General features: G+C 47.0%; 1 protein-coding gene across 3 annotated transcripts in view; it reads right to left on the reverse strand.

The window, feature by feature from the left end:
- Positions 1-14,314, reverse strand: part of LOC125627219 (zinc finger RNA-binding protein) — a 91,944-nt gene that overhangs the window by 11,041 nt on the left and 66,589 nt on the right. For all 3 annotated transcript variants that reach the window (XM_048831111.2, XM_048831113.2, XM_048831114.2), the window contains exons 10-13: positions 13,828-13,973; positions 11,835-11,973; positions 2,645-2,835; positions 1,616-1,787 (exon numbers count right to left, since the gene is read on the reverse strand). In XM_048831111.2, the coding sequence (XP_048687068.1) occupies positions 1,616-1,787; positions 2,645-2,835; positions 11,835-11,973; positions 13,828-13,973 (648 nt within the window). The remainder of the gene's footprint in view (positions 1-1,615; positions 1,788-2,644; positions 2,836-11,834; positions 11,974-13,827; positions 13,974-14,314) is intronic.

Genomic DNA, 14,314 nt, shown 5'->3' on the forward strand with positions numbered 1-14,314 from the left:
ATTAAGCATAAGAAGTTCACACATGCAGTATAAGACCACTTTAAATGAAGTGGGCAATTCAAGGTTAGGAGGCAATAGGGCGTGCTACAAATTGTTGTAATACACCATAAAACCAGTGTGTGTGTGTTAAGTCTATAATTTTTGGTGTCCAGTAGAGTTATGAATTTAAGTTCCCAAGCTTATCTTTTGAAGGTATTATGCAGGTTTCCTTTGAGGATGAGGACTGAGAGGTCAGACATGGAGACATCTGTATCCTGAAAGAAATCTTTCCCAAACTCCCTCTTCTGGCTTTCAAACAACACCCCAACCTCACCACGTGTGTCTTCAGAAGCAAGCTCCAACCAGACCAGGACACACCAACTCAAGCCAGAACAGGTGCAAAACATGCAGATCTATCTCCACTAATTTAATGATCAGTACCTCCCACATACAACTTTCAAGATCTATGGATCCTACACATGCCAATCACAAAATGTGGTGTACCTCATCCAGTGCATCAAATGGTCCAACAACAACTATGTGGGTGAAACCAATCACTAAGCTCTTAAATGAAACCATGCAGAAAAATGATAGCGACAGAAAACCACATCATCCATTGGCGAACACTTTTCACAAAGTGATCATTCCATGTCTGACCTCTCAGTCCTTGTCCTCAAAGGAATCCCACAATACGCCTTCAAGCAACAAGCCCGGGAGCTTAAATTCATAACTCTGCTGGACACTAAAAACCATGATATTAACAAAGACACTGGTTTTATGGCTTATTATAGTAATTTGCAATACACTCTGCTGCCTGCTAACCTTTAATTGCCCAATTCCTTAAATTGCTGTCTCCTACAGCATATGTGAACCTCTTACACTTAATAATCTCTCTCATCTTGTATTTATTTCAGACACACTGTCTACCTTCTCCAGACCTGAGGAAGAGCTGTGTGTAGCTTGAAATCTAGCCCCTTCCACCAACAGAAGTCAGTCCAATAAAAAAAAATCACCTACCTTGTCTCTCTCATATTCTGGGACCAGGACCCCAGCTACAACACCACTACAAACAGATAGAATGAGCAGCATACTGTTTGGTTTTTTGCAGTAGGCCCTTACTGGCCGTGCTTTCTCACAGCTCTACCAGTGTACCTCAAGCTTGACATGCAACTCTGTCATTCTAGTCTTGAGACTTTCCTGAGCAGACTGTCCCATCATGCAAATTATGCCAAACTGTAGTAGCTTTGTGATATAAGAGCCTTAAAAGGACTGAACTAAGACACCCAAAAATCATTTCTTGTGTGCAAAGAGGGGGTGGGGGGGAGAGAAGAAAAAAAACAAAAAAAAACCAAGCAAACAAGTGCAGCAAGCCACTAAGCTACCTACTACTATAATGGAAATTGACATTTTGAGATGGAATGCAGAAAAAACCCAGTACATGTTCCCTTTTACAATGCCTATTTCTAAGGGCAGGAACTGTATTTTCCATTTTGTTTTGTACATAGCCTAGGATATTGTTAATCTTCAATAAGCAGTACTGGATTATTCTATGCTCTAGGTATCCTTTTTCCTGACAACAAGCAAAGGAGAAACAGTCATTAGAAATCAGAAACAAAGAAGGAGGATCCACTCTTACTGAAAGCTGCTTGGGCAGCTGCTCTGTGATATTCTTTAAGAGGGTGTGTGTAGGTTTCTGGGCAGAGAGTAGGATAAGACGAACATTCCTGTCTCCTTGGAGAAGAAGCCCTTTTGCCAGAATGCCAACTCGCATTACACCTTTCAGAATTCGGGATGCAGTTTCTGCTTTCCTGTTGAGGAGAGAAGTCATGGGAAAACATCAAACAGAGCTATCTACACTGAATCTGAGCCTTAAAAATCTATCACAGGAAGCCCCAAAATATCTAAAAAGCAGAACTAAAAGGCAATTAACAATATAATTAAGGCTACTGAAGTAAATTGCTGCACTGTATTTGTTAAAACAGAAAGACACTGAAATCTCCATGCAATTCTTTGGTTCTGCTGCAGCGCAAATTCATTGAAGCAACTTTAGTGGTAGGTCCACTATAAGTTACTTCGCAACACATTTGCCTTTTGATTGTAATTTTGAAACCTTTAATGTAAACCTAAATACAAGAACTCTCCAGAATATTTTATTTAAAATATTACGTTGAAATAGCATAAAAATTTCACTACCACCCCACGTATAACTGTTCAGAAGGGAGACTATTTTTGTTTTACTACTTTTGAAGTGACTATTAATTGCCAAGTGGTGTGTCAGCTATGGACAGCTGGAACATTTTCTGCAGGAATGGGACATTACTGTAACCCTTTTTAATCTAGCTTCAACCAGTGCTATGGGACAGAAAACCCAAATTAAAGCCACTAAGTAAGGAAGCCAATTCTGTATGTATCGCAAGCTCTGATCTCTACCCTAACTAATGTTTAGGCAAACAAAATACAGATGCACAAATGAGAGTGAGGGGAAGATTCCTTTTTGCCATTTTTAAACTCTCATTTTGCTGATGTGGTCTCTTTACCCGTCCCCTTCAAAGGCTCTACAGCTATTCTGGGATGATGGCTTTCCCAGCACACCAAAAGTGTCAACCTCATCTTGCCACAATACTGCAGTAACTACTTATGGAAAGAGTCTATAAAAGTTTGTTACCCCGTCTCTTCATCATCATCTTCTCCTCTTTCAGATTCTTGCTCTGTCAATGAATCAGAGACGAGCTTAAGAGCACGTTCAGAATGGGAGACGACCTTCTGGATGGCTTGCAGCTCCTCCTCTGTTGGGTAGATGCTGGAGTGCTTTGTCATGATGTGACGGTCATCAGAAGAGTCTGGACGTCTAGTAGGCTGAGAGACAGAAAAGAACAAACTTTACTACCATCTGGGAGCTGAGAAGAAGAAAAAACGGTTACCTACCTTTCATAACTGTTGTTCTTCGAGATGTGTTGCTCATGTCCATTCCATTCTAGGTGTGCATGCCCCTACGTGCGCAGCTGTCAGACTTTTGGCCTTTAAGTACGCATCCTTTAAGTCAAGTGCGCGTATCAGTCCCCTGGATGCAGGGAAGGAATGATGGAGGCCAGGAAGACCATGCGGAACTTCTTGAGAGACTTGTTGAGGCCATGCAGGTCCAGGATAGGTCTGAAGCCCACTCTGGCCTTTGGGATTAGGAAGTAGCGGGAATAGAATCCTCTTCCTTCCATGTCTGGAGGAACCTCCTTCACAGCCCCCAAACCCACGAGCTTCTCGACCTCCTGAACAAGGAGATGCTCGTGAGAAGGGTCCCTGAAGAGGGATGGGGAAGAGGGGGGACGGAGGGCGAGAAGTGGGATACCGGGAGGAAGCACGAGCAGGAGCGTGCGAGAAGGCAGAGCTCCTGCCTCATACTGAGAAAGAGGGACCATCAGTGAGTTATCTCAAGTGGCTATACACAAATGCAAGAAGCCTGGGAAACAAGCAGGGAGACCTGGAAGTCCTGGCACAGTCAAGGAATTATGATGTGATTGGAATAACAGAGACTTGGTGGGATAACTCACATGACTGGAGTACTGTCATCGATGGACATAAACTGTTCAGGAAGGACAGGCACGGCAGAAAAGGTGGGGGAGTTGCATTGTATGTAAGGGAGCAGTATGACTGCTCAGAGCTCCAGTATGAAACTGCAGAAAAACCTGAATGTCTCTGGATTAAGTTTAGAAGTGTGAGCAACAAGGGTGATGTCGTGGTGGGAGTCTGCTAGAGACCACCGGACCAGGGGGATGAGGTGGATGAGGCTTTCTTCCGGCAACTCACGGAAGTTACTAGATCGCAGGCCATGGTTCTCATGGGAGACTTCAATCACCCTGATATCTGCTGGGAGAGCAATACAGCGGTGCACAGACAATCCAGGAAGTTTTTGGAAAGCGTAGGGGACAATTTCCTGGTGCGAGTGCTGGAGGAACCAACTAGGGGCAGAGCTCTTCTTGACCTGCTACTCACAAACCGGGAAGAATTAGTAGGGGAAGCTAAAGTGGATGGGAACCTGGGAGGCAGTGACCATGAGATGGTCAAGTTCAGGATCCTGACACAGGGAAGAAAGGAGAGCAGCAGAATACGGACCCTGGACTTCAGAAAAGCAGACTTTGACTCCCTCAGCGAACTGATGGGCAGGATCCCCTGGGAGAATAACATGAGGGGGAAAGGAGTCCAGGAGAGCTGGCTGTATTTTAAAGAAGTCTTATTGAGGTTACAGGGACAAACCATCCCGATGTGTAGAAAGAATAGTAAATATGTCAGGCGACCAGCTTGGCTTAACAGTGAAATCCTTGCTGATCTTAAACACAAAAAAGAAGTTTAGAAGAAGTGGAAGATTGGACAAATGACCAGGGAAGAGTATAAAAATATTGCTTGGGCATGCAGGAGTGAAATCAGGAAGGCCAAATCACACCTGGAGGTGCAGCTAGCAAGAGATGTTAAGAGTTATAAGAAGGGTTTCTTCAGGTATGCTAGCAACAAGAAGGAAGTCAAGGAAAGTGTGGGCCCCTTACTGAATGAGGGAGGCAACCTCGTGACAGAGGATGTGGAAAAAGCCCATAAAAAGGGCTTTTTTTGCCTCTGTCTTCACGAACAAGGTCAGCTCCCAGACTACTGCACTGGGCAGCACAGCATGGGAAGGAGGAGACCAGCCCTCTGTGGAGAAAGAAGTGGTTCGGGACTATTTAGAAAAGCTGGACGAGCACAAGTCCATGGGGCCGGATGCGCTGCATCCGACAGTGCTAAATGAGTTGGTGGATGTGATTGCAGAGCCATTGGCCATTATCTTTGAAAACTCATGGCGATAGGGGGAAGTCCCGGACGACTGGAAAAAGGCTAATGTAGTGCCCATCTTTAAAAAAGGGAAGAAGGAGGATCCTGGGAACTACAGGCCAGTCAGCCTCACCTCAGTCCCTGGAAAAATCATGGAGTAGGTCCTCAAGGAATCAATTCTGAAGCACTTAGAGGAGAGGAAATTGATCAGGAACAGTCAGCATGGATTCACCAAGGGCAAGTCATGCCTGACTAATCTAACTGCCTTCTATGATGAGATAACTGGCTCTGTGGATGAGGGGAAAGCGGTGGACATGTTGTTCCTTGACTTTAGCAAAGCCTTTGACACAGTCTCCCACAGTATTCTTGCCAGCAAGTTAAAGAAGTATGGGCTGGATGAATGGACTATAAGGTGGACAGAAAGTTGGCTAGATTGTCGGGCTCAATGGGTAGTGATCAATGGCTCCATGTCTAGTTGGCAGCCGGTATCAAGTGGAGCGCCCCAAGGGTCGGTCCTCGGGCTGGTTTTGTTCAATATCTTCATTTATGATCTGAAGGATGGTGTGGATTGCACCCTCAGCAAGTTTGCAGATGACATTAAACTAGGAGGAGAGGTAGATATGCTGGAGGGTAGGGATAGGATACAGAGGGCCATAGACAACTAAGAGGACTGGGCCAAAAGAAATCTGATGAGGTTCAACAAGGACAAGTGCAGAGTCCTGCACTTAGGACGGAAGAATCCCATGCACCGCTACAAACTAGGGACAGAATGGCTCAATAGGAGTTCTGCAGAAAAGGACCTGGGGTTATAGTGGACGAGAAGCTGGATATGAGTCAACAGTGTGCCCTTGGTGCAAAGAAGGCCAATGGCATTTTGGAATGTATATGTAGGAGCATTGCCAGCAGATCGAGGGATGTGATCGTTCCCCTCTATTCGACATTGGTGAGGCCTCATCTGGACTACTGTGTCCAGTTTTGGGCCCCACACTACAAGAAGGATGTGGAAAAATTGGAAAATGTCCAGCGGAGGGCAACAAAAATGATTAGGGGACTGGAACACGTGACTTATGAGGAGAGGCTGAAGGAACTGGGATTGTTTAGTCTGCGGAAGAGAAGAATGAGGGGGTATTTGATAGCTGCTTTCAACTACCTGAAAGGGGTTCCAAAGAGGATGGATCTAGACTGTTCTCAGTGGGAGCTGATGACAGAACAAGTAGTAATGGTCTCAAGTTGCAGTGGGGGAGGTCTAGGTTGGATATTAGGAAAAACTTTTTCACTAGGAGGGTGGTGAAACACTGGAATGTGTTACCTAGGGAGGTGGTGGAATCTCCTTCCTTAGATATTTTTAGGGTCAGGCTTGACAAAGCCCTGGCTGGGATGATTCAGTTGGGGATTGGTCCTGCTTTGAGCAAGAGGTTGGACTAGATGACCTCCTGAGGTCCCTTCCAACTCTGATATTCTATGATTCTATGACCAAGAATTGCAGAGTATAGCCCCAAGCAATTACGTCCAGGACCCAGCGGTCCAATGTAACCCTGGACCATGTCAAACAATAAGGGGAGAGGCAGTCAAGAAAAGGGTGGGAAGGATCTGGACAGATGGCTGGTGCATTGCTCCCTGGCGCACCCTCAAAATGAGCGCTTCTGGACCCCTTGGTGCGTCACCGGGCCAGGCTGCACAGGGAAGTGGGACGACGAGCGGCGGCAGCGGCTAAACCTGGTGTCCCGCTTCCTTGTAGGCCCATGACAAGCTGCCACTGTTGTGGACGTGGTGGAGGTCGGAACAGTTGTCTTAACACCTGAGGAGTATGCATCCCCAGGGAGTGGAGAGTCACCCGCGTGTCCTTAAGGCCATACAGCTGTGTCTACGCCTGGTCAGAGAACAGGCCGACACCATCAAATGGAATGTCCTGAGAAGAGGCCTGCATTTCCTGGGACTGGCCCACAGTGTGGAGCCAGGAACTGTGCCTCATAACCACCGCTGAGGTGACAACCCAGACAGCCGAATCGGCCACATTCCAGGTCATTTGGAGGGAGCAAGGAGCTGCGTTGTGCCTTTCTCCACCAGAGCTGCAAACTCCTGGGTCACATCCTGGGGCATGGAGTCTTTGAACTTGAGGTGGAATTCCCATAAGTTAAAATTGTAACAGCCGGGCCTGGTGATCCACCACCCGAAACCGGAGGCTGGCCATAGAATAAATCTTGTGACCAAACAAGTCCAAACTTTTAGCGTCTTTATTTTTAGGAGCGGAACTGGTGGGGTCCTGCTTATCTTTCTAGTTGGCCGCTGACATGACCAACGATTCTGGTGGCGGGTGGTTGTATAAGTACTCAAACCCTTTCACAGGGACGAAGTACTTCTTCTCCACTCTTTTAGACGTGGGGCGGAATAGAGGACGAGGTTTGCCAGATGGACTTGGCAATGTCCAGGAGCCCCTCATGTACCTGGAGTGTGACCCGGGCTGGGTGGCTGCCGAGAGCACATTGAACAATGTGTTCGTCTTCTCCTCCATCTCCTTTGCCTTGAGGCCCAAGTTCAAAGCCACCCTACGGAGCTGCGCCTGATACTCCTTAAAATCGCCTGGTGGGCTAGCTCTGGAGGGCCCACCACCGCCTCACTCGGGGAGGAAGATGATGGGACCACCAGGGGAGGCCCGCCGGCATCTTCCCCCAAAGGGGAGTGTGGCCTTGGGGTGAGCACCAGCTCCACATCCATGGCAGTCACTGGAGCATCCTGCACCGAACCTGGTGCTGACAGTGCCATGGGTGCCAACTTCAGCCTGTCCAACATGGCAACTGAGGGTTGGCGAGAGTGGGGCAATGGCATAATGGGAACCCCCAGGCATTCCAATAAGGCCATTGGCCTTGCTGCCAGGCCGGCCCTGATGCCATAGACACACCCCCTGGAGCCCCTTCCCGTTGTTGCCTGGGTGAGGGGCTGAAATGTGCCTCTGATCCGGAGAAGTTGGCGCCCTCTGGTGACCAGGGCGGGGCCATCGAGGCCCAGGTCTGGAGGCTACTGATGACTGGTGCCAGGAGTAGGGAGAATGGCCTCGTGTGAGGGAGTGGTGATGAGGTCTCAGCATCAGCGACCAATGACGTGATGTGGACCGGTACCAGGGAGATTGTCTATGCCTGGGAGAGCTCCAGTGCGAAGATGGGGACCGGGTACATGGTACCGATGCCTGGTAATGATGGGCCAGAGACCTGGGCTGCAGAGACCAAGAGTGTGGCAACTTAGGGCTCTGCCTTGGCTCTGGAGACCAGTGGCACTCACTCGACTTGTACGAGGCCTTACCGGCAGGCTTGCCCTTGCAGGGAGCCTTAGCCAGTTCCATCACTGAACATGGTGCCAGCTGTGGTGGGAGCTCTCTTGACTCTGCAGGCGCCAAGAGCTGAGCGGGCGTCGACTGCACCATCAGCTTGGACCCTGTACTCCTCCCCAGAGTCGGGTCTTTTTGAAGGGAGGAACTCCCTAAGGTGGAGCCCTTGTGCAGGTCAAGAGTGGGCATAAGGCCCGAACAGAGTCCTGTGCCCAGCTCACTTTTATCAGGCTTGCCTGGTGCTGGGAGGAGTCCAGTGCCGGAGGTGTGTTACACATTGAGGCCAAAGTGCTGGGTGCCATTTTGGGCCGAGCTGGCTCCAAAACTGGGTGCAGGGCTGCCTGCATCAGGAGGGCCCTGAGACATATGTCGTGTTCCCTCTGTGTCCGAGGACAAAAGTTCTTGCAGATGCAACAATGCTCCTTCACATGGGACTCCCTGAGGCACTGTAGACAACTACTGTGAAGGTCACTAACAGGCATAGGCCTGTTACACATGGAGCAGGGCTTAAAACCTGGAGAACGGGGCATGCCCTGCCTGGGGGCAAAGTCCCCGATGGGACCCACACTAACTGAACATTTAGCTACTTAACTACTAACTAAGAAACAATAGAACTATTTACAACAAGGCTAAAACAGGAAAGGAACTGCTGGCCACTTGCAAAGCAAGGGACAGAGGCACTCTGAATGACTACCATGGGCAGTACGAAAGAACTGGGAGGGCGGAGGGCCAGCGACACCTGATATACCTTGGCATGAGCGCAGCACTCCAGGGGTCGCCACAGCCGGCCCTATGGCTACTGCTAAGGCAAAAATCTCCAATGGCTGTGCACGCGGACATGCCCACACCTAGAATGGAATCCACATGAGCAAGCACTCGAAGAAAAATGAAAAAAATTCTTAGCGATGCCATCACTAGTAGACATCGTATACACATTCACAACTACATGAACAGATGCAGAAGACTATGTGAAAACAATTAAAGCAAAGAAATTCCAGCAAGCAACTGGAATTTTGTCAAGTCTCAAAGGGTCAGGCTAGAAAAGCAGTAGGGAAAAACTTCGCTGCTGCAGAAAGTGAGGCTCAATAGGAGGTGTTCTTCCCTCTGAATTAGTACTGCACTAATGCTCCGTCACAGCATTAGGGGGTGCTGGATTCCAGGAGGTGAAGTTTTGTAAATCAGATTTTAAAACCTAATGTCCTGACCACATGTGATGAATCCACAGCACCATTTGTGCCCTGTGGCCAGATAAAATTCCAATTTAGGTAGTTACATTCTCCCTCCCTCAATTTCCTCTGTAATTTCAACAGGATAAGATATTTTTCACTTCCTATACTGAAGTGTTGTGCAGTGTTATTACACACTAAACAGTTGTCATGTTCCAACCTAGAGGATGGAATGCTGCGCAAGATAATTAACATGAGTGCTACATCAGTGAATTTGTAAAAGTAGGGGATTTGAGGATTCATTTGGATGAAAGGTTCGATGTAGCTGCAGGATGATTTGTATATGGCACAGTAGCAGGACCAAGACATGAGTAGAGGGAGCTTCAAATTTATACTAACAAGTGATTTTCCAAGTTCTTCAGCTGCAGCGGTTAATGAGCAATCTCATGAGTTTTCCTAGCCAGCTTTCTCAAGTCATGGTGTATTCACATTGACTATAAAGACCTCCTAATCCCAGCAGTGATCACAGAACCAATCACTAATCAGATCCCCACATGTGGCCTCTCTTTTTAAAAATGTATCAGGTGGCTTGGGACAGAGTGACACCATACCTCATACCTAGAGGTTTGGCCCAGTCAGTATAGACAGATTCGTCTAAGAAGATTCAGTGAGAGCTGTAAATAAGCCTCCCAGTTTCCAGTGATTAAGATAAATAAGGTTCCATGAGAGGTGCACTAATATAGACACAGCCTTAAAAAGTAAAGGAATAGTATGGTTAAATGGAAGTGGTCACTGAGGGCAGGAAAAAGAGCATCTATTGTGGTGAAAGGCAAGTCTAGAGCTATATGCTTATGATTACAACAAAAACCCCATTTACTAAAGCCTGCCTCAGAGAATCAAACAAAAAGAAATCTGACCTCCAGGTCAGACTGCCTGAAAAACGCTTGTTAAATGGTTTGAAAAGGACTGGGAAAGTATAATAAGAAAATGCAGCTCACTGTACAGGGGTTTTGTATGTGACAACCATCACTTTAGTAACCTGCACATAAATGGAACATGTGTAAATGTACAGATTACATTACAAAGTATTTAGCAAAGCTGGCTAATAATTTTTCCAATTTAAAAAGTGAATTTTCACCAGTACATATTTTATCTCCTGCTACTGTAATGCACCACCTACTCAAGCGCAGGTATGGCACGGCCATATGGAATCCTTGCAGCAGATCTCAAGTAGGTGTGTGCGCACGCATGTGCAATCACGTGGTGATCTCTTGCCCGAATGTAAAAGGACGTTTTTAACAGAAAGGGTGAGTGTCTGGGTGCAGGGCACAAATGAGTGGAGGGGAAGATATGCAGAATATAGGTGTGATAAAAATTGAAGAGGCTTATGAGTTTAGGCATAGGGGATTAAGAGGACATAGACAACTGTTTTCAAGTGGCATTTTGTTGCTGAACATAAGGACAGGGAAGGCAAATCGTACCCTTTGAGCTGCATAGTATAAACAACAAATTAGTGATCTGAAGTTTATATGTTTACCCTGCCAAGCAGTCCAACATTTCAAATATGCATTTGTCGAAAATGCTGCAACCAACTAAAAGAGTTAATCTGAGTCCATTACCAATTCCAAATTCTGGTGATGGGTTTTTAGGAGACACAAAAAATTAATCCTGCAATATTCAAAGAATAAATAAGGGAACACACATTCTAGCCTTGAAACACAGTTTAAAGATCATAGAATCATAGAATATAAGGGTTGGAAGGGACCCCAAAAGGTCATCTAGTCCAACCCCCTGCTCGAAGCAGGACCAATTCCCAGTTAAATCATCCCAGCCAGGGCTTTGTCAAGCCTGACCTTAAAAACCTCTAAGGAAGGAGATTCTACCACCTCCCTAGGTAACGCATTCCAGTGTTTCACCACCCTCTTAGTGAAAAAGTTTTTCCTAATATCCAATCTAAACCTCCCCCACTGCAGCTTGAGACCATTACTCCTCGTTCTGTCATCTGCTACCATTGAGAACAGTCTAGAGCCATCCTCTTTGGAACCCCCTTTCAGGTAGTTGAAAGCAGCTATCAAATCCCCCCTCATTCTTCTCTTCTGCAGGCTAAACAATCCCAGCTCCCTCAGCCTCTCCTCATAACTCATGTGTTCCAGACCCCTAATCATTTTTGTTGCCCTTCGCTGGACTCTCTCCAATTTATCCACATCCTTCTTGAAGTGTGGGGCCCAAAACTGGACACAGTACTCCAGATGAGGCCTCACCAATGTCGAATAGAGGGGAACGATCACGTCCCTCGATCTGCTCGCTATGCCCCTACTTATACATCCCAAAATGCCATTGGCCTTCTTGGCAACAAGGGCACACTGCTGACTCATATCCAGCTTCTCGTCCACTGTCACCCCTAGGTCCTTTTCCACAGAACTGCTGCCTAGCCATTCGGTCCCTAGTCTGTAGCTGTGCATTGGGTTCTTCCGTCCTAAGTGCAGGACCCTGCACTTATCCTTATTGAACCTCATCAGATGCCAGACTTCTTCACATTTCTCCTTCCAGGAATTGAATCAAGGGTTACCCACCAAGAGAGGAGGAACTGGCATGCCAGGTCTGCCCATAAGTGGGGGTGGATGCCAGTCTGCAGCCATCCGCCGCCGCTGCTCTTCCCAGTATAACTGCTCTTCCTCTACCCGCCGCCAGTACAGTTCCTCTTCATAGCGCCTGAATGGAAAGAGATTAAAAAAAAAAGCGGTACAGTTACACCAAGCAAAGATGAACTGTATTAAAGTACTTCTGGGCTCAATACAGTCACTGTCCTCTGACCATCTGATAAGGAAAAGCCTATGATGCTGTATGTAAGTTAACAAATAATCGTTATTTGTTATCAGGTTAGCAAGAGTGCATCAGGAGAATATGAAGAAAATTAACACATTGGATTAACTGTGTAAGCAGCCAGAATCAGAATCGGAGATTGCTGATCTTCTCATTTCCTGCCCTAGCTCTGCTGTGTATTGTTTAAACAGCTGTTGTATTTCACACCAGAGATGACTGCATATCAGTGTGTTAAATGAATTATTAACAGGTCAAGATTCTGCAAAGAATGGATGATAGAGAAAAGCTTAAGGAGCCTTTTCTACCCATTCCCCGCAAAATGCATTACACAGGAACTAATATCTAGCGGCATCCTCCAGCTGGGAGTGGCACTGTCAGTGCCATATGCCTACTATCTGCCCATACTTAATGGGGCCTGGGTGTGGTGGGGAAAAAAAGATGGCACGGAGCACTATCCAGCATGTACTCTGAGACATTACAAAAGCTATCAGTCGTCCCACTCCACTTGGTGCTCTACTGCAGGGGTTCTCAAACTGTGGGCCACAGCCCAAAGGTGGTCTGCCCTCGGCGGAGTTGGGGGCCACCCAGCCAGCAGCTGCCATTTTCCAGCCGCCGTGGTCAAGAGGTAAGGACTGGAGCAGACCTAGTATGCAAGGACATGGAAGGGAGCTTAGGGCAACGGAGGCGGGGGTGCAGAAGGAGAGAGAAACAGTGGGGGTAAGGGGGAGGAAGCCCAGGGAGGCAGCGAAGGCCAAAGGTGCCAAAATACAAGTTCGCCCAGGGCACCATTTTCCCTAAGGCCAGCCCTGGGTGCCTGTGAGGCACGCTAGGTTGCTGGGTGGATGACTGGGGAAGGACTGCCAGGTGACGAGCTCAAGGCACTCAGCGGGCTGCTGAGGTGGAGGGAGTTGGTGGGAGCTGGCGGTGGCACTGCCTGGCCCCTCCGCCCTCTTGCTGGCCCTGGTCCCTGCTGAGGTAAGGGGGCCGTGCACGCCTCACAGGACCCCTCTCTCCCTGACAGACGCATGTTAATAGCCGGCTGTAGTGCCTATTGCAGCTGCACAGGTGGGCCTCAGGGAAAAAAGTTTGGGAACCCCTGCTCTAGAGAAGTGAAGGCAAAATACAGGCCACAGTCTAATTCATTCAACTTACATTGCTTTCACACTTTACTGCAAAAACAGGCCTACATCCTCCCCTTCAAATGCTGTTCAGTTACAGCAAGGATAAAGTACCAGCCAGCGAGAACAAGACAACACATCTGCTTTCACTTTCCCTATGTAGAGGCAATGGTCTTGGATGATACAGCTCTAAAGCATCTTTAGACTCCTGTCAGGTCATAAGCTTTTCTATTATGGCAGGGCTTTTCAACCTTTTACTTCCTATAACTCCATAAACAATTTGACTACTTTGCCTATCTCCCATCCATTAAGGCTTTCACAACCAGGGTTTTCCTCAAATATGCCCCAAATCCTTTGCATCAGTTCTTTTGTCACTACAGAAGTCAAGACATGGGTTTTTCTGGCATCTCAAGAAGACAATGTGCAAGTAGCTTAACAAGAAAGCATTTGCACAGACAGGGAAGAAGAACAGATCTGTGACCACCTTCAAGAGCCTGACCCACAGATTGAGAGCCCTTGCACTAACAAAACTCAATGGAAGGTGTGAATTAACACAAAAGTATGAATCTTGCAATATCCCTAAAATCCACATTTCTGTGAAAGTGATCTCCGAGGGAGGACTCGCCTCATTTCCATGTGCCAACGCTGCTCTTCCTCTCTGCGTCTCTTTACCATATCCTTCTGTTTCTGCTTTTTCATCTTCTCCTCGTGCATTTTCCGAGCTCGGTTACTGGGCTTGATCTCAACTGGTAGATCTGGGTTTACTTTCTTCTACAAGGAAGTTACAACACATTTTAGAAAATCTTAAAAACACTATCACAAAGCTAGTAGAATGTCAATATTAAAAAAATGTCTACTACTGTAGGTCCATGATTCAAGTGTTAATTAATAAACCTGACATTACACTTGGGTTTTTAGATACTGTTTGATGACATGTTGTATAACAATAATTTGTACCATTTCTTAATCAAGAGAAACAGCCATGGGCAGCTGTAACACATACTTAAACCCCTACCCCCAGAACAAGGAAGCCTTTGTAAACTATTCCAGTTCCCAGCATCAATTGCCAAAAAGACCTATCCAAAACAGATTTAGGACAAAGGGTAAAACTT

This window comes from Caretta caretta, chromosome 25, assembly GCF_965140235.1.
Source record: "Caretta caretta isolate rCarCar2 chromosome 25, rCarCar1.hap1, whole genome shotgun sequence".
NCBI classification, from domain to species: domain Eukaryota; kingdom Metazoa; phylum Chordata; order Testudines; family Cheloniidae; genus Caretta; species Caretta caretta.